The following is a 22,074-nucleotide window of genomic DNA, read 5'->3' on the forward strand; positions in this document are numbered from 1 at the left end:
TTGCCAATACAGTGGGGCTATGACATGCAATTCAAAGTGTTGGAATCTTTAAATTTTACAGTGATTCAGCCAACCAGTCCTTTCCCTTCAGAGTAAAAAGATGGGCATATTCTACAAACAAAATGAAAGGAGGAAAAGCATTTTTTGTAATACGTACTTGTTTTCAAACACAACTGTGAGTGAATCCTCATGAACATCTTTGATGAATCCCTGAGATAAAAGAACAAAAATTGTTACAATAATTTATAGCACAAAAAAATTATTACAAAATAATATTACAAAATATCTATTATTTAACAGGAATGCCGCAAAAGATACCAAAAATTGTAGATTTATTTAACAGACAGGGATTTATTGAAGAAGAGATACTAATAAATTGCTCTCAGTCTTATTGCGGTGATAACGAGACTAATAAAGACGAATATTCCCCAATGAATTATTCTTGATAGAACAAAAAATCCTGCATCCTATTCTAATTCTCTCCTGGCTTTTCCCTACCCAGACCAATAACTGTTCGTAGTTCCCAAGAACTATGTACTTCATAGATAATTTCCAAACATTATTTATTAAATATGCCACCAATCTTGCTGTTGAAAGATCTGAAATGTTACATGTTGCTAAAAAAAATGATTACTTTCATTGTGTTAGTAAACTGGATTTGTCACTTTCATTCTGTCACTTTCATTGTGACAGAATACAGACTACCAAAGGCAAATGTTCAGACCAGACAAACAACCTGCAAAGTTAATTGGCAATTAACAACTGCAATTCAGACCAGGAACTCCACTGTTAAGCGCTGCTGTCACTAAGTGGAAAAAAAAAAAATCACATGACTTAGGATGGTAGGTCTAGTTATAGTCGTTTGAGATTGTTAAGTGCAATGTCATGACCGCAACTTGAGATTTCTGGCTGGTTTTAACTTTTATTTTATTTTATTTTTTATTATTATTATTATTCATATTTCTATGCTGCCCACTCTCCGAGGACTCTGGGCGGCTTACACCAAAGACAGTATACTAAGTAGCATATTGCCCCCAACAATCTGGGTCCTCATTTTACCCACCTCGGAAGGATGGAAGGCTGAGTCAACCTTGAGCCGGTGAGATTTGATCCACTGATCTGCTGAACTAGCAGTCAGCTGAAGTAGCTGCAGTACTGCACTCTAACCACTGTGCCACCTCGGCTCCCCTTTTGCTTAAGGGGCGGCACAATGGTTAAGCCACTGGGCTTGTCAGCTGGAAAGTCGACACCCCCAACCCGAGCACCCTGCAACAGGTTGAGCTCCCGTTCTTGTCTCAGCTCCTGCCAAACTAGTAATTCAAAAGTATGTAAATGTGAGCATAGTTCCCACTTCAGTGGGAAAGGTATGTGTCTGTGACGTCATGTTAACCACATGGCTGCAGTAACATCTTTAAGACAGCGCTGGCTTAATGGCCCTTGAAGTGGAGATGAGTACCTCTACAGTGGCCAATGACCAGCAGAGTAAAATCCGCAGGGACCCCTTTACCTTTAACTTTTGCTTTTGAGAAGATGACAGAGAGTCACCAATGGGGTTTACATGACTGCAGGGATACTGCAGGGATACTGTGACAAGCGCAACTTGAGGATTGGTTATAAGCCTCCATGTTCAGTGCCATTATAACGTCGAATGTCTGCTGAACAAGTGGTCACTAAGCACTAATGTACTTTCTTCTTCCAGCATAAAAAAGAAACACCCCAGGATTTCTGACGCCTTAATTACACAGCTCTAATGCAACCTCTAATGCATAAAACCTCTAATGCAACACAGAATCACTGATTCGTTCAAAATTGGGAAAGGAGTTCGGCAAGGCTGTATACTGTCACCCTGCCTATTTAATTTATATGCAGAGCACATCATGAGAAAGGCGGGGCTAGATGAATCACAAATTGGAATTAAGATTTCCGGGAGAAATATCAACAACCTCAGATACGCAGATGATACTGTGTTTCTCCAAAAAGAAGGCCGGGTCTTATTTTCTTTTGACCTCTGAAAAAATGGCTAGGCCTTCTTTTTGGAGGGTTCTAATTATTGACTCACCTCATGGCGGTGGCACCGACAGCCCCGCCCAGTAGGAGCCCGCTGCTGGCCTACTTCTGCGGTTGCTTGCCACCACTCATACGCATCACCCCGGCCTCCACTTTGCTTTCAGATGCCTGCCGGAAGGCATCTGCAGCCAATAACAGAGCTCCAAATCAATCCGGAGCTCTGTTATTGGCCCAGATGCCTTCCAGCAGGCATATGAACGCGAAACAGAAGCTGGGGCGATGCATGCAAGTGCAAGAAGCATCCACAGAAGAAGGGAGGCAGGTGTCGGGGTGCGCAAGGCCTGGTATGTAGGGCAGCTCCACCACCCCCATCCCCACCCTAGCTTATTTTTTACCTGTGTGCCTCGTCCCACCCTCTGCACCCTGGGGTGGGCGGCATCTTAATTAGGGATAATTTTGCGGGTGGGGCTTAATTTGATCGTATGCGCTCAAAAACATGATAGGGCTCCTTTTCAAGGTGGGTTGTCTTTTTTGACAAACAGGGTACCACTCTAATGGCAGAAAATGAAGAGGAACTAAAGAGCCTCTTGATGCGGGTAAAGGAGGAGAGTGCAAAAGTTGGCTTGAAACACAACATTAAGAAAACTAAGATCATGGCATCCAACCCTCTCAATTCCTGGCAAATAAGACTCCTAGCTTTCAATGAGTTTATAATACTGGAGGTGATATAGAGAAGTAAAAAGAAAAGATATAAACTTTCTTAATTGTTTCTATTAAAAATTAGTTCCTAATGTTACCTGACTGATGGACAAAAAGATTTTATTTACTGTGTACATGCAAGAAACATTTGCTAAATGATTATTTGAATGAATAGCAATAAGTACAAACACTAGAAATCCCAACATTGCACATTAATATCAATTAATTCAAGACTAAATATCGATCAACAACAAACAAATTAAATGAATGAATGATGAATATGAAAGTTCCCAGGATTATTCCCTGGATTTGAAGAATCACTAGAAATCTGAAAGAAAACTGAAAGAAACCTGAAAAAGTAGTAGAATGGGGTACTTGAAGACTCCAAATGGGATTGGACTAAGGTAAGCAAATTAGTACAATTACTTCCTATGAGTAGACTCTATGATTCTGTTAATGCACTCCCAAAAAATAGCATTTGCTTTTTTAGTAGATGTATCACACTGCTGGCTCACATTTGACTTTTGGTTGACAAGGTCACCCAGAAGCCTTTCACATGTGCTATCACCAAGCCAGACCTCTCCTGCCCTATACAGGTAGTCCTCGACTTACAACAGTTCACTTAGCAACTGTTCAAAGCTACAACGGTACTGAAAAAATGACTTATGACCATTTTTCACACTTATGACCCTTGCAGCATCCCTATCATGTGATTTACATTCAGATGTTTGACAACTGGGTCATATTTATGACAGTTGCAATGTCCCCGGGGTCATGTGATCACCTTTTGCAACCTTCCAGCAAGCAAAGTTAATGGGGAAACCAGATTCACTTAACAACCATGTTATTAATTTAACAACTGCAGTGATTCACTTTAACAAATGTGGCAAGAAAAGTCGTAAAATTGGACAAAATTCACTTAACAAATTTCTTACTTAGCAACATAAATTCTGGGCTCAATTGTGGTCGTACGTTGAAGACTACCTGTATTTCTTATTTCCTACCCAGATGTAGAATTCCCTGTGATATTTCCTCTTATTAATTTCAGTCCATAAGCAGGCCAGACTAGATTTTTCTGATTTATTTGAAACATTTATATAGCTACCAAAATCAACATGACATACAGAATAATTAAATAATGATACAAGATAAATATAACACATAACACTAAAGCAAACTAAAATTTTAAATAGCAATCAGAACTAAAAGAGAGAACCCTATTCATCCTGATCCAAGCAACTGAAGAGTCACATTTTAATTGTGTTTCTTTCAGCCCAGCTTTGTAATATCTGCAGACCTGGTGTTGGATTAAATCATGCGGCATTCAACTCAAACTGAAGTGGAGCCATTAATGAGATGCATTCATTTAACCAATTGTGAGCCCAACTAACAACAGTAACATATAGCTCATATTTTAACCATTTTATTAAGAAGAGTTTTTTTCTCATACCATACTACCACCTTCTTCTGAAGTAAGGAATATTTTCTGCAGTGATCCAGCTCCCTGTATAATTTCCTCTTCTATCTTCCATGTTCCCAAGACCTGTTAGATATGATAGTACCTCCTTCTTCATGCTCACTCTCCTTCCACCATGGACTGCATGGAGAATAATGATCCTAACCGACAAAGACTAGAGTTGCAACTCAAGGCCAATGTTCTTAATCTGGCCAGCCTTGGCATCAACTCTTCTACCTGTTCCTCAAGGCCATTTCCTCTGCTTTCCACAACATTTGACACTGCTTTCAATAATCGCTTTGTGTCAGGATAGCCCTTTCAGTGAATTAAAGGTTTTAATCTCCTCCTCCTCACAGAATTGTGTATTCCCCTCATCTGGAAGAGAGGTGTAATTTAGAACAGGAGGGGAAAATGCTGAATACATAGAACAGGGAAACCATTCCTGCACAAAGAGAAAGCAGTGGACAGGCAGAAGTAAGGTAAAAATTAAATGGAAAACCACTCAAATCCCACACGGTAATTCTTGATCCTTCCTCTCTATGCACATACGCTGTCCATTTACGCACAGCCACGGGGAAAATTTGAGGCTCAAGGAACTCAAGGCCAGAGTAAACCATGTGTGCTACAGCCATAAACTCTGCATCATGCCAAGAGTACAACAAAGTAAAATACTTTAAAAGAGTACTTTTAAAAGAGTATTTTAAAAGCAAATTCTGCAAATGGCAACAAGTCAGGCCAAATGTTCCATTGCTGGACCGAGAGCAAGACAAATATTGTTCTAATATCACATTTCTTCACTCCATCTTCACATTCAATTCCAGGTGATGAGGCAATCATAAATGAAATGACTGGCCAATAATTGAAAGACAGCTTACCAGTACCTGGATGTACATGGCAAACCAAAATCTGGGACCACGTGAGTAATAGAAATCCTATTTTGAAAAAATAGCGCCACACCAGTTGTGTAGCTCCTAGAGTGAATGATAACCTATTACATAGAATAAAAGAAGCTATTACTCTAGCATGTTCATTAAATTATTCAAGACTGGAAGGTTTTCCAAGTCCTAAAGTCAAGCCTCATGGTTCAGCAGGAAAGGCGAGCAGCTGGAGGAAACAGTTCAACAGGCAGGACATGAGGTAACACAGTCCTAGACTATGACAAAGAATAAATCTTCGACAACTGCTCTCACCTGTAACCACTAGAGATCTCTTGACAAAAATATGGCCTATCTTAAAACCTCCTCTGTGCCCTACAGTCTTAATTTCTTAAGAGGAGGAAAAGTGAATAAAGCAACAGAAGAGATTATTGCAGTAGCTAAGGGTTGAATTGTGGAGTCCTTGGTACAACCAAACTCAGAGACCCCAAGGACTCCAGTAACATGTCCTAGAAAAAAATCAAACTGGTGGGAAAGATTTTGGGTATGAATAAAAGGAAAAACAGAATCAGTACCATTTTGAAACGTATAGACCACATGTATCCATTTTATTTCTCTCTTTTTATTCTTATTCATCTTCTTTCAAAAAGATTGCCACACTGCAACTCCAAGATTTTTGTGCAAATATATTGTTTTCTTTATGTACAATGCAACATTCCATGTTCTGCTGCGTTTTCCACTTTTAAATTTTAAGTTGTAGGCTTCTCATGCTATGTGCCGATCATGTATACCATCCCACCAAGTTCTGTCCTTGAATCAGGATCACTAGTTCTCATTGTTTACTTTTTATGCTTTGTGCAGTAGTGTGGAACATCTGAGGTTTTGAGTACCGTAGTAGTGTCTCTGTTGTGGTGGCTTTTGAAACTCTGAGACCCCATCCTAACCTCATTTTCCTATTTACAGTCCCTATCTGCTTACTCGCTAAGCTCTTAACTTTATAACTGCCAATAATACAATACAATAAAACCAGGGGTGGGCAACTATGGCAACTGAACAACCTGTAGACCTCAATTCTCAATTGTATTCCCCTGAATAAAACCAATAATCCTCGAGCAATAAAAATAGTCAATCTAATGAACAATTGGACTCTAAATTTCTCTATGAGAAATTTTCTAATGGTGAGAACAATCAGCCAGTGGAATGGCTTGCCTTCAGGAGTTGCAGATGTCCCATCACTGAAGGTTTTCAAGAAGAGACTGGTCACTTGTCTGAAATGGTGTAGACCAGTGTTGGCTAACCTTTTTGCCATCGCGTGCCAGTAAAGGGGTAGCGGGGGAGGTTCGCACGTGCCCACACCCATAATTCTATGCACCCTGCCCTACACATACGTGCGCAACCCGCCTTCCCTTCCCTGCCCCCCCCCCCCGCTTCTGGCATGCGATGGCCCGGTCTAGGAGTCTCTGGAAGCTGGGGACAGTAAAAAGGTCACTTCCTGTCCCAATGGGAGTAGGGAAAGGGCCGTTTCAGGCTTCCGGAGGGTCTCCGAGGGAGTGGGAACGAGAGGCAGCTCCCAATCAGCTCAGCTGTTCCACGGGTCGCGATTAAGGGGCCCAGCTGCCATTAGCTGACCAGGGAAAGGAAGGGCTGCCTCCTGTGCTGGCCATGCCCACCCCTTCACTAGGGCTTACTTTTGGGGTAGGGCGTATATTAGGCCCACCCCCCCAAAAAATCAAGCTAGGAGTTATTTTCTGAATAGGTCGTATTTTGGGGGAAACACGGTATCAGTTGCCATAGAACAGAATAACAGAATTGGAAGGGACCTTGGAGGTCAGCTAGTCCAACTCCCTGCATAAGCAGGAGAGTCTACACCCGTGATGGTGAACCTGTGGCACGCGTAACCATATCAGTGGGCACACCAGCTCAGCTCTGGTGCGCATGCACATACTGGCCAGCTGATTTTCGGGCCTTCTGGGCCCACCAAATGTAGGGAAACAGGCTGTTTCCTGCCTCCGGAGGGCCTGACAATGGGTGGGGAAGGCCCATTTTTCTTTCTTACCTGGCTCCAGATCCTCTCTATGCATCTGCGGAGGGCAAAAACAGCTGTTCTATCTCTCCGGGTGCCTGGAGGTTTCTTGCACACTCTTGCCAGCCCCACCCTGCTGTGGCACCAGGCAACCTCCCAGCCGAGGGCCCCTCTCTTCCGCAGCTCACCTTGTAGCTCACCTGGCGCTAGATCTTGTGTCGGCTGTGCGCTCTGGACATCACAGATCTGGGACAACTCGCCCCACATCAGGCAGGAGCAGCCCAGCAGGATGGCCAAAAGCAGCGCTGCCAGAAGGGTGAAGAGCCCCCATGAGGCCAGCAGCAGCACAGGCAGCCACTCGGCTGCCAGCAGCCAAAAGTGTCCCAGCAGCAGCAGGGTCAGCAAGCAGGGCAGGCGGAGGCTGGGGTGCACCAAGAACTTGGGCCATTGCAGCCGATTGAGGTAAGGATGTTTTTGAAGGAGGCATAAGGCGCGTGGGCCTCCTGCTGCTTTTACAGCCTCAATCGACTGCCAGAGTGGCCAGGATCCTTCGAGGCGGCAGTGGGATCAGCTGTTCCACAGACCAAGCTGCTGGTAAGAGGGACAGCTTCCCACCCCCTTGCCCCCCACCTCTCTGTACATGGGGGAAAAAATAAGACCTCTAAAAAATAAAACCCCTAGCCTTCCCGAAAATAAGACAAGACCCGGTCTTATTTTCGGAGAAACACGGTAGCTTACGTGTGCCTGAATTAAATGGCATACTTTTCATATATTTTCTGAAACAAAGCATAGAAACCTTCTGAGTTTTCCATAACTGAAGCACTGTCACTGAGACCTCCTTCCTGACCATTCCCACAACCTGTGGAAGTAAAAGTACAGCCTCCCCAGCTGATCTTAGCCCACTGATTAGATGGTATATCAGAACCAATCCTTGAGGTTCTTAAACTATAAGCCATTCAGGGCTTTTTAAACTGATCTCAACACATTCAATTAGTTCTGGTCACACAAAGCCATTGCCATGCTTGTAGAACAAGCATTACACACTTTCATTTTTGCCCACTTAACAAATGGGCAAGTGCATTCTGCGCTGCTCATTTAAGGGCACTGGTTTACTTTTAATTTTAAATGACCATAATCCTTGGATATTGCTTTTATATGTAATTAAGTTTTTATCTACTTAATACATGTTGTTTTTCTGATTTAAATGCTTAACTTTGTAACCTTCAAAGACAATTTTGATTAATTGAGCAAATAATACCATCACCATAACCAAAATTATTGAAATTACTGCTTCACAGACCCATTCTACACAAATCTACTCAGAAATTAATTCAGACACATAAGTAGAAATCCACTGATTTAAACTGTAATCCTCTACATACATATTTAGTAATTAATTTGAATTAAAAATACAGTGTTAAGCCACTGTAAAAATACTACTTTTGGCTTTACACAAAATCAGTTTATACCCAAGAATATCACAACATAGAAACCAACACTATTTTCCATAATTTCTTCCTAAGACATATAAACATTTTAACGTAAAAAAGATAATTATGCAGGAAATCATTTATCATTCAAATTACTAATCAAAATGCCATTTTAATCCTTTCTAGTGATCTTAGTCTACAGTGAGAAATAAGCAGACAACACACCATTGGGAAAGTCTACAACCACACAAATGCATCAGAATAGATCTCAAAGTATAAAGCAGGTAATAAGGAAATAAGTCAGCAAATTTGAAACTGCATAAACCTTTTAATGAAACAGTAAATTTCTACAGAAACAATTTTAATAGGATTTCAGAATTGCAGTGGAAGCGTATCAATTGAAAGGGAGTCAATACTGAGATATTATGGAATCAAACACCACTGTAAAAGCTCCATTACTACAGGAAAGTGAAGGACCACAGCTCAGTAATAAGGTGTACATTTTGTGTATAATATGTCAAATCCAATTTGCTGTATCTCCAGTCAAAATAATCTCCCATCAGAAGACAAGTCTCAACAATTGCCTTTGTTACATTTCACTATAGTAAGTATATCAGTATCAACAGCTACAAACTGTATCAGCAGTTACAGACAAATTTAGCCTCCTCTTGAGGGAGCCCTGCTCAGACATGCTGGTCAAACAATTACTCCTCAAGTATTTTCAAGTATTAAAGTCCAAAATGCTCCTTAGTATTAGTAGTTCAGATCTTTTGGGAAAGAGCAATACAGGCAGTCCTTGATTTACAACCATTTCTTTAGTGACTATTCAAAGTTACACACTACTGAAAAAAGTGATTTATGGCTCTTTTCCACACTTATGATCACTGCAGCATCCCCATGATCACGGGATCAAAATTCAGATGCTTGGCAACTCACTTGAATTTATGACATCTGCAATGTTCCAGGGTCATGTGATCCCCATTTGTTACCTTCTTAGCCAGCTTCCAATAATCAATAGTCAATGGGGGAACCCAGAGTAGCTTAATGTTTCACTTAACAACTGCAATGATTCATTTAACAACTGTGGCAAAAAGGTCATAAAATGAGGCACAACTCACTTAATAACTGCCTTACTTAGCAATAGAAATTTGCCGCTTAATTGTAGTCATAAGTCAAGGACCACCTGTAGACCAAGGGGACTGACTACCTTGATAGTTTTGGGCTCAACTGCGAGTAGATTTCTTGTGAGGACTGCACTCAGTCCATTTTAAGTGATGACTTAAAATCCTTTTTGTGAGAAGGGATAAATAAAAAAATAAGAAATAAAATTTTAGGAAATTATTTGAAAGCACTAAAAATCAAGATTGTTAAAAATACAAGGAAGGAATATAAATTTGTTTATCTGATCAAGGTTAAAATAGATCAATTGTTATCTCTGTTAACCTTTAGTGGTTTTTTGTTAACTAGACATGAATGAGAAGTTTTTGAGGATATGAGTTGAGATATGGGAAGAAGAGATAATGTGTTGTATTTTAAGAGAAGATAAGTTACTAAAATTGTTTATACTTGTGATTAAGGGGGAAGAAATGTATGTATTTCTTTTGCTTTTTTAACTATATGCTTATTTTTTATATATATATTTTTCTGCACTTTATTTTTTCTTTTTGTTTCTATTAGTTTTTATCTTTTTAACTATAATCTTTTTTATATTACTATAAAAATAATTGATTACTACAAAGAAGCAACAGAAGATATACTATTTAAAATGCTCAATAGCTAACTCACAACTCTACTATCAAAATCAGATAGCCTAAAATAACCTCACAGCTATGCAACTTGACAGTGACAAGTGAATGTGAGAGAGCCAATGAGAGCTCAAACTAAAAAAGACATATGACTCATGGGTAACAGAAGCAAGCAAAAGTAGAGGCAGGTATAGCTTATAGTCAAATTAATGATTTCAAAACATATGAAAGGTAGCAAATTTTGTCACTTCTGTTCAAAAAAACCTATCAGGGATACTCCACATTTAATTAGTCCAATTAATACAAATTATTTTAAATAACTGTTAAAATTAAAAATATTCCCACTAGACAAAATGGATATAGATTTTTTTTTCTGCCAGGACTATTTTGTTCTCTGGACAACACTGACTCTGACCTAAACAAAGGTAACGCCTTACAGAGTTTCCAGCTGAAGATTTTTAAAATTGCAAGTACTGAATATTTCTTAGATTTCTGCATATTTATCTGTAGTAGTGTGAACTACTTTGAAAACTCTGTCCATAGAAAAAACTAACACATCCAAAACTTCTTAGAAAGTCATTCTGTCTTGTAGGGTGGGTAATATAGAACAAGGGATTTGTCTCAACAAATTCATTCATGAAATTTTAGCCTTCATATTAAGACAACTATATGAAACACTGACGGTATATGCTTCTTTAAAAGAACAAAATATTACACACGTTTCTCAGCTAGGTTCAAAATTTGTAAGAATACTAATTAGTATACAATAATGCAGAACAGCTGCAACCTAATTCTACTGGTATATAAATAAAAACAATCACATTAGGTGATCACCCACTCCTACAAAGTACTCAAGGCAGTTTATAATCAAAATAACACAACCTGATCAAACTGTATTTAACATAACTAAGTTAAGACAATTCCAGCACCATCAGAGTGTGCACCCTCTCTGCCAAAAACTAAAGTTTTCAAGATCTTTTTGAAAACCAAGGAGCTAGGGAAATTCCTCATGTCAGGACACAAGATCTTCCTAAAGGCAGGGGCAACCAGAGACAGCAAACTGTTGGCTTCCCCCCCCCCCACCTGCTGGCCTCCTGTGGAATGGGATTATTCAGCATTCCTTCCCTCCAACAATGCTCACAGCAAATCAAATCTGAACAGAAAAGCCAGTCCTGGGGTATATTCTGTAATTATAGGATACATGTAACTTTATTTCCATGCCTGAAGCAGACTTCATGGATAATCCATGGAATTTTTTTATGACTACAGAACAAGTATAGATTGCCACCATCTTCATCAATATGCTTTTCTTACTTTTCTGTCTATTCTATGCCTCCAGGTATTCCCATGTAAGTGCTAAAGTTCTCAGCAAGTATTAAAGTTCTCCTAAAAGAATATTTATGTGACTCTAAAACTGACCTCCTTACTGAAAATTGCCTGCTTCTGCTGATCTGCTTCAATTATTATTTTCTCAATGAATTTCTGAAAATCCTTCCAATTTTATCTGGAGGGGGGGAAAACCCTAATATTACTTTCAAGTACGTACAATTCCCTTCACTGAGAACTGCATGCAAGTCCAATCCATTTGAAAAAAAATAATCCCCAATATTATTAATTTATTATTATTATTATTGGGCTGAGGGAACTATTATTGCTAGAATTTCTACCACAGCCCTAATAGCTTGGTATGAAAGTTGCAAAATCCTAAATGGTTAAGGATCAGATAGATGGCAAAGGCCCTCTCTTCATTTAAGAAATTAACCACTTACTGAAATAATGTTCAGAGGGCCTCTTCGATGCCTCAGACCTCTCTTAAAATGAAAAGTCTTTTCAAACAGCTAATCTAAGTCGTGACATCATCTTCTAGGAAAAGTTTTTTGCAGTTTGTTAAAATCGATAAAAAGTCATCTGCTGGATGATTTCACTACATGTTTAATTAATATTTCACTATTTTAGAGGGGTATTAATTGTCAATTATTTGAGAATCCCCTAGAACTCCTTGAAGAGAAAGTCCAAAACATAAGTGTTGATTTCAGAACACAAAATATGAGAAGTAACTCTTCTTTTGGTGCTTCCTTCCCCACCACAAACTTCAGCTGGTTTGACGCAGATCGTCTTCACTGCCTTCTAGTTATGCAAATTGTGGTAAACAATGAAACAGCAATTTGAGCGTAACTTTTTTAAAAAAACTAATTTCAGCCAGGTTAACCATAATTGTTATAGTTCAGCAGAACTAAGCATTATTAAGTATTCTGATTTTCATGACTCTCAATTTACTTTACTTTTTACTTTTATTTGATTTATATACTGCCCTACTCTCGAAGGACTCAGGGCGGTGAACAGCCAACAATAAAATATATACATACAAAATTTAAAAAGCAGAAATAAAATCGAATTAAATAGTTTGGCCCAGACAAATTAAAAAAAACCCCAATCAATTTAAAACAAATTAAACTCTGAATATTAAAAATATTAAAAAATATTAAAAAAATTATTTAAAAAGAGGGAGAAAGTTAGACCAGGCCCGCCTGGTGGAATAACAAGATCTTAAGAGCGCGGCGGAAGGTGCACAGATCCGGGATCCTCCGTATCTCCGGGGGGAGCTCGTTCCAGATAGTAGGTGCCCCCCCAGAGAAGGCTCTCCCCCTGGGGGCCGCCAGTCAACATTGTTTGGCCGACAGCACCCAGAGGAGCCCCTCTCTATGAGAGCGTACTGGCCGGTGGGAGGCTATTGGTGGTAGCAATTAATGACATTGCTATGATCAATGATCATCACACTGACTGATCATAATATGACAAATAGGAAATGCAGAGTAGAATTCCTTTGTGGAGTGGGGAGAAAATTGGCATCAACAATATTTCTCCAGAGGCAGGAAATTTGGCTTGATTAATATAGAAATAAAGATGTAGAGATCTTCTCCAAAACTCTGGTTAAACCCAGCCTGCTTGATTTTTTTTCAACCTAGTTTCCAAATCTAGCTACTGAAAGCTGTCACCTAAATTGGGGGTAAGGAAAGTAAGATCTTTCATGTGTTCCCTTGCAATGATCAGCAATTCCAACAACCTTGGCTAATGATGATAGAGACTACAAGTTGTGATTCAGCATCTTCTGAGGGCCTCAGATAAATTACACATTCTTTTTTGATGAAAATGTTTCTGGCATATTATGTTCTTCAAAAGACAGGCTCTCAACGTCTTTCAGATTACTTTTCGTAAATAAAGGGAAAACTAGATATAGATTTCCAAAAGACTAGTACTCATCTCTTAGAATATGTGAAAATGATTTACGGTATGTCTAATTATATTATTTTTCATGTGATTATAATAGCTATTAACAAGTAAAATATGTGATAATCCTACAAATGCTTAAAGGTGATATGGAACTCTAATTAAAGAAATAATCAGATTTTATAAAGTCCACACCAGAAAAATGGGATATTTCAATTGCCTAAAATCAAGGATTTGTTATTAAACAGATCAGACCCTATTGATAAAGTATCTCCTCTCAAAAGTCCATTTATCCAGCATGCAGAAGTGGATTTTGTTTGTCCTTATTCCTAGGCTATACAAAACATTCTGTCACAAGTCATATTTGGTCTTTATTTTGCTTTTGCTGTGAACTCATATCCTTAATCAAAGTTTTAACTGTCTATTTTTCTGTTAGTTTTAATTTATATTTTACATTTGGCATTATAACTACAGCTATCCACTTAACCATCTGAACGAAGAAACAGGATATAAACAGAGTTTGATGTTGCTGTCTGCTCAGTATTCAAGCTCAATCTAAATAAAATGTAGCACAGCATTGAGAAAATAAATCTGCCAATGATTATTTTAATATAACTTCTTAATGTGATTTTAAATCCCACTACAAATAACTATTATTACTTCCACAGGTTCCTAAGCAACTAAAAAAAGGAATATAGTAATGTTAAATAACAATTCTTTAAAACTACTTTCAAAATTAAAAACAATGTTAATTGTAAGAAAAGTCAAATAAACAGGAAATATGAAATGTGTGGTTCAAGAATCATTACTTTATAAATACCTGGGTAAACAAGCACATCTTCAGCTGACAGCTAAAAGATAAACTACCTTTCCTTTGTAGAATTTTGTAACTGAGGTATTGCTATTGAGAATGTCCTAATAGCAATAGCACTTAAGACTTATATACTGCTTCATAGTGCTTTACAGCACTCTCTATGTGGTTTATAGAGTCTGCATATTGCCCCCAACAACCTGGGTCTCCAATTTACCAGCCTCAGAAGGATGGAAGGCTGAGTCAACCTTGATCTGATCAGAATCGAATTCCTGGCAGTGGGCAGAGTTAACCTGCAGTACTGCATTCTAACCACTGTACCACTATGACTCTTAACGTTAGCCCTTGAACTCTGAACCAAATCAACCTGTTGGGCTTCCCCAGCTACCTTCAGTGCATAGATTAGATTGTACTGGAGAAGACAATATTAAATTCCTGGTACCTAGTTAAAAGTTTTATAGACCAATGCCAACACCTAATACTGGATCCAATAATTAAGGGAAGCCCAGTGCAGCACTTTCAGGCCCATGTTATGTGATGCAATTTAGCATATAATTTAATAAGAAGGTAGTTATGATCTGCAGCAATTTCAACTTCTGGACAACCTTCAAGGGTATCTCAATGTCAAGTGTGTTTGTATAAACCATTTGTGTGTTATCAAACACACATTGAGCTATCCCAATCCAAGAGACCTGAGCTGCTAAATGAGCAGATTGTAGATCCTTCAGTTGTTGAGATGGCCTGTGCCTCTAGTAACAAAATGGACACAAGAAGAGGCCTCCAGCTACACACCTACTAATGTGGAATGGATACCATCACAACAGCTTCTGTTCTAACAACATCATTTCCACTTCCCTTCATTTATGTGCACACAAGCAATAATACACAAAAGCAATAAAGAAACAAACTTCTGTTAAAACATCAATACTAGTGGATTGCAGATACTTTTGGGGTGAGGTATCTTCTACAAATTCAGGCGTTCTCTCATTCCTTTGATATAAAATAGTTGAAGAGAAAATGAATTTGAGCGAACTAAATGAGAAATGTTTCAGTACAGAATATATCCCAACTTCTTTTACATATATATACAAAGTAATGGCTCAACTGATGGCTCCAGATGTCCATCCAGTTTATCTTTTTTAAAAAGTAAATTAAATATGGAATACATGTTAAACACTAAAGTCTTTAAAAAATTTCATTTTATAGTTCAACATTATGAAGCAAGGAAAAGCCAAAACACTTTATAGAAACAGAAACAGCCCTCCCAGTTCAAAAACTTATGAGGCATTTGGTTCAAAAAGACAGACTTTCTTAGCACAACAGATGAAAAGCACAGCTCATATGCTATGTAGGAATTCAAAAGTATGAAATATAGTTGTTAGAGCTATTAAATAACGTTTTATAGGGATTCCTCCCATTAGTCTTACTAAACGATTAAGGACAGTGCTTGGAACATCTCTTTTTTAAGAATCCTTCAAATTTCCATGAGCCCTATTGTTCTTAACCACGACTCATTCAACTTGAAATTAAAAAACAAAAAAGAACATGGAATCTGATAGCAGGATAGAACAAGCATACATTCATGTTATTACATGCAATTAATTTACACAATGCAGTGATAAACTAACATTCACACACCACTGACCGCTAGCAGTACTTCTCTAAAGGAACGCACAGGCCTCACACACCATAAAAAGGGCTAGGATTTTCAAGAATCCAAGGCTTGGCTCAGGAAGACAGATTGACAGCAACAGCTGAGAGAGTATCCTGTATTGATCCTGCAACATCCTGGCATTCCAGAGAGGGTAGCAGGGGAAAAGGCTTTCGGATGACATAAATAAACTCCCGAGAGCACCCAAGACGAAAGAAGCCACACCATTATGCCACAAAGTTGTGACCTGAAAGTTTCCTCAATTTAGGAGGATCAGAACTTCACACAATGTTCCAGGGGCAACATTCAGGCCAGCGGGTCTCTTTTTTACATTTTATTTTAATTGTTATGACTTCACAACTCCTGGAGTGTATCAAAGATGAGTAAAGGGGTCAGAAAATAGATGAGTAAAGGGGCCAGAAAAGAGGAGTTGAGTAAAGTGGTCAGAAAAGAGGGGGTCAAGTAAAGGGGCCAGAAAAGAGGAGATGAGTAAAAAGACCAGAAAGGATGGGGATGAGTAAAGGGGTCAGAAAAGAGGGGGATGAGTAAAGGGGTCAGAAAAGAGGGGGATGAGTAAAGGAAGCAGAAAAGAGGGGATGAGTAAAGGAGGCAGAAAAGAGGGGGATGAGTAAAGGGGACAGAAAAGAGGGGATTAAGAACAGAGTTATCCCTAACCCCACACTCATCCTGGGGTCCCGAAAAACCATGCCCGCCCCCACCCCCCCCCACCCCATGTCTCTGCACTAAAAAAAAACCCAAAGGAGACCAAGGTTATGGACTGGGTTATTATTATTATGGGTATGGATGAGAAAACCATCCTCCAAAGGCTGGAAGAAGAGATGAAAAGCCGCCTTAGCCCTCACGGCATCCCTTTCCCACCCACCCCAGGCTCCCGGCTCCCACTTCTGAGGACGAAACCTCCCCGCAGCCCCAACAAAACGCCCACCACAAACTGCCCCTCTCCCCCCTCCCTACCAGCCTGTCCTCAGCCCCCACCGCCCACCCCAGCGACCCCCTATAGGCCCCTCAGCCTTCCCCCTCTCCGGCCCAGGGCGGAAAGACACCCCCCCCCAACAATGGTCGACCGAGGGGCGATGGCGGCCGAGCCACCCACACCCCCATACACACACCCCGCCCTGAAGTCGCAGCTCCCGGTGGTTCCCGCTTCAGCCGGTGGCCCGGAGGGGAGGGAGGGGGGCCGAAGAGGAGCGGGGCGCGGCGTACCTTATAGAAGGCCCCGTTGGAGCCTCGCACTTCCACCGTCAGCTCCTCCATGTTGGGGCCGCAAAGGACGCCGGGACGGGCTTCTAGAAACTATCGCCACCTGAGTGGGTTATAGAGGAGGCAGGAAGAACAAGGAGGGGACGCGCCCCCCCCCCTCCGCCCCCAGGGCTCTCCCCCCCACCCCCTCCGCACACCCGGCGCAGGCCCAGGGCCGTGGGAGGCGGAGCGGCAGGGCAAACGCGACAGGCGGGGGCGGCGCCGCCCTCAGTCGCCGCGGGCGACTCACAGCGTCGGAAGGATCTCCTCGGCGGTTCTGCGTCCCTCCTCGGGCGCCTCGCGCAAGCCCCGAAGGCGAGTTCTGGCTTCCTTTCCACCCCCACCCCCTAGGGGGCGGGGCTTGCGCGTCTTCTTCGCGTGGCTAGTGTTTCTTCCCCCCCCCCCCTTTCATCCGGCTGCCTCTGGCCGCCACGGCGGTGGCGGGACTTCAACTCCCAGCATTCTTAGCGGCTCGAAGCCGTTATGCACCTGAGCGGGAGGCGTGGGAGTTGTAGTGTAAAACACCTGTGATGAGGTGTGGGGGGAGGCTGAGAGGCCTCCAGTAACAGCCGGGCATCCTTTAAGTGGGGCTCAAATGGAAAGTCGAATGGAAGGAAAAGCTGGCTGTGCTTCTCAACGTTGGCTGCTTTTAAGAAGTCTTGGTTTCAAAGTCCCAGAGTTCCCCAGTTAGGTTTCTGGTGGCTGGGGAATTCGGGGACTTTTAAAAGTCCCCCTTTTAAAAGTTGAGAAACGTTGCTTTATGGTTACAAGCCATATGGGGAGCAATAAAGGTGAAGGCGGAGTGGGTGGCTGCCCTGGAGCAGTTAATCCTATACAAATCAATGGTAGAATAGCGTTCGTCCAACAGTGGAAAGAAAAAGAGATACCGGCTAGGGCCCAAATTATAAATAAAATATTAGAGTGCGCTGAGGCGGATAGAATGACGTTTATGTTGAAAGAAAAGGAGGATTCTGAATTTTTTTCAAAGTTGGGACAGTTGGTATGGGTGGTTGAATAAAAGGATTGAGATGAAGTGAGGGCCTAAGTCAATGTGAGGAGAGATGAAAACCATTTTTGGAGATTATTTACTTTATTCTGTGTTGTGGGCATAATTATTTATTAATGAGGGCAGGAATATTATCTGCCGGGATAGATGTCTTCGTATATTTAGTGTTATGAATGGGGGAGGGAGGGAGGGGAATGTATGGTTTTTGTTTTTATGTATAATCGATGTTTTTGTCTTATGTTGATTTTAAACTTGGAAAAATTAATAAAATTTATTTTTTTAAAAAAACAAATCAATGGTGCCTCTGCATGAGGACTACAGATAGTCCTCAACTAATAACAGTTTGTTTACTGACTGTTTGAAGTTCGTTTACTGACTGTTCGAAGAAGCACTGAGAAAAGTGACTTATGACCGTTTTCCACACTTCCCAGTGGTTATGTGATCTTGGTAAATGGTTCATATTTATGATGGTTGCAGTATCCCAGAGTCATGTGATCACATTTCACAATCTGACAAGCAGTTAGTGGGAAAGCCAGAGTCACTTAATCCCCTTGCTACTAATTTAACTCAGCTATAGTGATTCACTTACAACTGGACGTAAAACAAAAGGACTTAAAATGGGACAAAACTCACTTAACAAATGTCTTACTTAGCAGCATAAATTTTGGATTTGATTGTGGTCATCAGTCAAAGGCTATCGGTATTGTGTGCTATTTTGGTCGTTGACAGGAGCACAGGACATAAAGTGGAGCTAGAGAAGCTCCTGAGGAGGACAGCTAAGATGGTCCAACATTGAAGCAGCATCTGCATGAAGATTATGACTCTTGGGTTCTTGGGTTTTCTTAATAAGATAACCTTTATTGTCATTTTTTACTGTGGGTATCCACACACACATTAAAAATGAAATTCTGTTGCCTGCTCTTAAAAGTATATATCTACACATACACATACATAACACACATATACACATGCTATATACATATATATTTATACATGTATATCTTAATCACTGTCCATTTTGAACACATAGCGGAAAGAGAAAACTTGAAAATTCACAAGGTTGATGCTATATGGAACAAAACTCTGACTAGAAAGCAGGTGACTAATAGGAAGTGGGTGATTGAGATATGAAAAAGTGAATGGGGCAGATAAAATGGACAAGGTAAACCTTTTTTCCCCAAATCAGGGTCATCTAATGAAAATGAACCCTGGAAGGTTATATGAAAAGGTTTTTTTTTTTAATGCAACACGTAATCAAACTTTGAGATTTGTTAGCACAAGATGTGGCACGATACCATCTATGTTGGCTTCAGAGAAGGGTTGGATTCATTCTTGGAAGTCATGGAGATCCATGGTTCTTAATTTAACAGCAATGGGTCTGCCTCTGATAGCCATCTGCTAGGAAACTACTGGGCTTCCTAGGTGTTGGTCTGTGAGAGTTGTCCCAAAGGTGCTTTTTCCAAAAGGCAACTGGAATTTCTTGTTTTTTTTTTTCTTTTAAAACATTTTGCTTCTTGTCAAAAAAGCTAATTTAGTTCTTGATGAAGAAACTGAAGAAACTTCTTGGATGAGAAGCAAAACGTTTTAAAAGACAAAAGCAAGGAAGTCCAGTTGCCTTTTGGAAAAAGCACCTTTGGGACAACCCTGACCTGGAAGCTTGAGAATCTCCATAGATGTCCATGAAAGTTGATTGATCACTGAGTTGGAAGAATAGATTGCTGATTGGAATGGACCAGAGGTCTGATCCAGCCAAGCATTGCTTATGTTCTTATGAAGAATGGAATCCTCCTATCTGATATCTCTGCTATTAGCAGATGCCTCAAAATGGTGTTCTGTGGATTTGCTGTTTCATGTAGAGTAAGTAAACACACTACAAGCCATCACTGTGCAAAAACCATTTTATTAGATAGTGAACAACAGGAACAGGAAATGTATATAAGGAACAATAGACATGAATCCTGGAGAGGCAATGTGATAAGGAAACAACTACAATAGAGAGGAATGATAGAGCTGCATATAAGATAGACATAACATCTGTATGCATTTGCCTAATCACTTATAGGAAATTGTGACCTTATAACAGTAGTGTACATATACCAGTGTTTCTCATCCTTGGCCACTTTCAGATGACTTGAATGTCAACTCCCAGAATTCCCTGACCAACCAGACTGGCTCCACACATCTAAAATTTGCCTAGCTTGAGAAACACTGCCATATATAGTCCTCGACTTACAACTTGGTTGCTTGGCAAATGTTCAAACTTACAACGGATCCCAAATATGAGACTTATGACCTAGATTCAACGTTCTGATGTCCGAAACACCCAAACCTCACCGTTACATTTATGGCCATTTGCGGTTGCCCCATCATCACATGACCACAATTTTACAAGGTTTTTGCTGAAAAACAGCATTTACTTCCAATTTCCAGCAAAACTGCCCTATAGCAAACAATGAGTTTGTTTAATGACCTCAGTGTTTGCTTAACAGCTGCAACAAAAAAGATTGTCACATGGTGATGTACTTGACAACCATTTTGATTTTTGTCCAAAATTGTGGGCAAAATTACAATTGTAAGTGGAAGATTACCTGTAGTGTATACTACTCACATTCTGAATATAGGTAGTCCTTGACTTATAACCATTCATTTAGTGACCGTTCAAAGTTACAACCCATTTATACCAGGGGTTGGTTCTACTTACCTTTACTACCGATTTGCAGTGGGAGCGGTCACACTTCTGCGCATGCGCAGATCACACATGATGACGGGGTGGGCGGAGCCTCCCGCGGGTTTTACTACTGGTTCTATAGAACCAGACCAAATCGGGAGCAACCCAGCACTGATTTATACCCTTCCCAGCCAGCTTCTGACAAGCATAGTCAATGGGAGAAGCCAGTTTCACTTAACAACCTCAAGATTCACATGACAACTGCAGTGATTCGCTTAACAACTGTGGCAAAAAAAAAAAGTAAATTAAAATGAAGCACAAGTCACTCAACAACTGTCTTGCTTAGCAATGGAAATTTTGGGCTCAATTGTGGGTCGCAAGTAGAGGTTTATCTATACTTTTTTTTCCTTCCAATGCAATTTGTTCAATTTTTAATTTGATAGCAGTAGACATTCAGATAGTTTAATTCCCTGAAAACTATCAATTCTTTGTGGGGCAGAGATAGTCAGAAAAGAATCATAATATCTAACATTTAAATAGTGGGGGAAGGGCAGGGATTCATAAAAACAAACAGTTTAACTTTAGTCCTCGAACGTCGTTTTACCTCCTGTTTTCTGGCTTTAAGAAGCCCTGCCCAATGAAGGGTTTTTGAAAACGAAACAACTGCACAACTGCCTTCTTCACAAACTAGTTAGGTCATAAAGGGTCACAAATAACATTAGAACATGGTCAGAATAAAAGAGCAATCAGTCAGGATAATGTACAACCCTGCAGACTTTGAATTGGCTAAGATTCTGCTTAATTTCCAAGTGAGTTGATGTGACAGCCACAAGAAATATCAGCAAGGCTATATTTGGAATATTATTCACCGTTCTGGTCAATAATGATAACAAGAGTTGGCTTGGCCTGCTGTAATCTGCATGTGAATTTGCCTGATTAAAATTGTTAGTGCTGGAAATATGCACTCAGCAGCGTTTAAAAAGCAAAGTGTATTCATATGCTGATACTGGGGTCACTCATTGCAGCTGGCCAAAAAAAACCGGTTGTTTTTATGGGGCTCAACTAAAGAGGGAATAATACAAAGGAAATCAGACTGACAATATTGATCACACTAAAGTCCATGGACAATATTAGCCTTTCCTTGTTCCAACTGGTTCCTTCCAAAGGTCTTCAGGTAGAATTCCTGATGGCCATCTTGGCTGCAAATAAATGAGT

At 40.3% G+C, this 22,074-nt stretch overlaps 1 protein-coding gene across 3 annotated transcripts in view; it reads right to left on the reverse strand.

Annotated features, from left to right (window-relative positions):
* FXR1 (FMR1 autosomal homolog 1) overlaps positions 1-17,454 on the reverse strand; it is a 39,935-nt gene extending 22,481 nt beyond the window's left edge. For 2 of the 3 annotated variants that reach the window (XM_070945932.1, XM_070945929.1), the window contains exons 1-2: positions 17,150-17,297; positions 158-210 (exon numbers count right to left, since the gene is read on the reverse strand). In XM_070945932.1, the coding sequence (XP_070802033.1) occupies positions 158-210; positions 17,150-17,200 (104 nt within the window). In that variant the 5' untranslated portion in view covers positions 17,201-17,297. Of the gene's footprint in view, positions 1-157; positions 211-17,149; positions 17,298-17,435 lie in introns of those variants that run through there. The other variant, XM_070945931.1, reaches the window with a different exon arrangement.
* Positions 17,455-22,074: the final 4,620 nt, after the last annotated feature.

Source organism: Pituophis catenifer, unplaced genomic scaffold, assembly GCF_029215685.1.
Source record: "Pituophis catenifer annectens isolate HBS135680 unplaced genomic scaffold, rPitCat1.0.hap2 SCAF_6, whole genome shotgun sequence".
Classification (NCBI taxonomy): Eukaryota; Metazoa; Chordata; class Lepidosauria; order Squamata; family Colubridae; genus Pituophis; species Pituophis catenifer.